A 2,206-nucleotide genomic window follows, 5' to 3' on the forward strand; every position below is an offset into this window, starting at 1 on the left:
TGACTATTATTTTAGTTACCAAAATACCCTTCCATTAGTACATAAAAACCCCACTACACATTGGATATTTTCGGGTAATTGGAAATACTAGTACAACTTATAAACTAAAAATAGAAAATAAAACTATTTTTCTTTTTTTTAAATATAATAATTAAATTAAGTTAAAAACGAAGGAACGACGCCGTATCGCGACTCAGCCGCAATGAAATCGGTGCCGGAGAAAATCCCGTCAACGTCATCAAACTCGCCGGCGCCGGCGCTTCCGTCTGTTCTTTTAGCAAATCGACCTTTAATTCTTGGCCTTGTTTCAGCATAAGCTTTTCTTGAAGCATAACGAATAGTTTTCTCAAATTTTCTGTTTTTTTTCTTCTCTCTGTATCGCAAAACTCTTGCTTCTCTATCTAAACCCAGTAATTTTTCACCTTGATGATTCGCAGAATTCGATAAATCAATACTGCTGTTGCTGTTATTCATAGTTCTTATATATGGGTATGATATTTCGGAAATTGAACTTCCATCTGGTACAATTCCAACATCTAAAGAAGACGAAGAAACCTGAGAAAAATCCCACAAAAAATGAAGAAATTTTAGCTCAAAATGATGGGTTTCTCAAAAAAAAAAAAATCAAGAAAGTTAGCTCAAATATCAAGAAAATGCTAATCTGGGTGTTCATAAAATGATGGGATTTCAACAAAAAACAAGAAACGGAGCTTAAATTTGAAGAAAATGCAGAATTGGGTGCTGGTAAAATGATGGGGTTTTCATAAAAATCAAGAAAAATGCGATTTTGGGTGCTGCCAAAAATGATGGGTTTTTCATAAAAATAAAGTTAAATTAGCTTAATTTCATGAAAATGCAATTTTGGGTATTTGTAAAATGATGAGTTTTAGTTAAAAAACAAGAAAAAAAGCTAACTTTATTGCAATTAGAAATGATGGGATATTCAAGAAAATAGCTCAAAGTTTGAAGAAGATGAAATTTTCAAGATTTGTTGTTTTTGGGGTACTTACACTGAGTGATGGGGTGTTGTAAGATTTGATGTGTGATTGAGTGAAATCAATCTCAAAATGTTTTTCTTGATGATGAAATGGCAATGATTTAATTGGAGTATTAGCTTGTACTGGTACAACACTATCATTGGATGAATTGTAATGAGGTTGAGATTGTGTGTCTACACAAGCAGGATAATCAAAATCAAGAAAGTTTTCTGAATCTGTAAATATGAAATCCATCCCTTTCATTTCTGTGTTTAATGGAAGCTTTGATGTGATTGTGTTTGGTGGAATCCATGGATCATTGTTGTTTTCATGGTGTCCAATACAAGTATCTACTTTACCCAACTCTGGGGTGATCGTGGCCGTGGTTGTGGTTGTGGTACCGTTGATTGATACGAGGAGTGTGGCGGCGGTGGACTTAACGACCGACTCCACTGGGTCGTAAAACGGGACCACGGGAACCCGCTCGTGGCGCCGGGCGAGCGGGTTCGCGGAGTGGATGTCGCGATCGCACGCGACGCACAGCGCGGCCGCGTCGGCCCTGCACGTGACGCTAGCCGCCGCCTGCTCGCAGACCTCGCACACCCACACGCGCTCGTGGCGGGCGTGCAAGCGAGTATCGCACGACAGGCACACGAACGTGTTGTCCGTGCGACAGAACACCAGCGCGACGGCCAGGTGGCAATACTCGCACGACTTTGCCATCCGTGCCGTCGCGCCGGTGTTCCATCCTCCGGGAAAACAATTGGGGGCTTCTCTAAACATGCCCATCTTCTTCTTCTTCTTCTTCTTCTTCTTTTTCTCTACCCTAATGTTGATGGCTAAGCTTTGTTAATGTAGTTTTTTTTCCTTTTAGCAAAATGAATAACTATTGCTTCTTATTCTTAAGGGAAATCTTGATGCTGACTAGTATTGGTGTGACACGTGTAATAAATTTTGGCCACAAAAAAGATTTTTATGACAAAGCATGATATTATTTTGTATTAATTGTCATATGTCTGTGCCGACGTGGGGCCTACATTGAGGATAGTGGATTTTTTTTATTATTATTTTTATTATTTTTGGGGGGTGGGTGTTGTTATTTTTTTTTAAAAAAAAATAAACTATAAAGATGAAATTTTGGTGGAAGTTGATTGTGATGTGAAGAAGTTTATTTGTTTTTGTTAAAAAGAAGAAGAAAAAAGATCTAGTGTTAGATCACAAGAAAGAGA

General features: G+C 38.2%; 1 protein-coding gene across 1 annotated transcript; it reads right to left on the minus strand.

Annotated features, from left to right (window-relative positions):
• LOC100191137 (CONSTANS-like protein) lies at positions 1-1,770 on the minus strand. The gene is given in 2 exon segments (NM_001247519.2): positions 1-555; positions 1,011-1,770. Coding segments are annotated over 2 exon segments (1,155 nt in total). The 5' UTR covers positions 1,767-1,770; the 3' UTR covers positions 1-156.
• Between the last annotated feature and the right edge of the window lie 436 nt (positions 1,771-2,206).

The sequence above is a fragment of the Solanum lycopersicum genome, chromosome 7 (assembly GCF_036512215.1).
Source record: "Solanum lycopersicum chromosome 7, SLM_r2.1".
Classification (NCBI taxonomy): Eukaryota; Viridiplantae; Streptophyta; class Magnoliopsida; order Solanales; family Solanaceae; genus Solanum; species Solanum lycopersicum.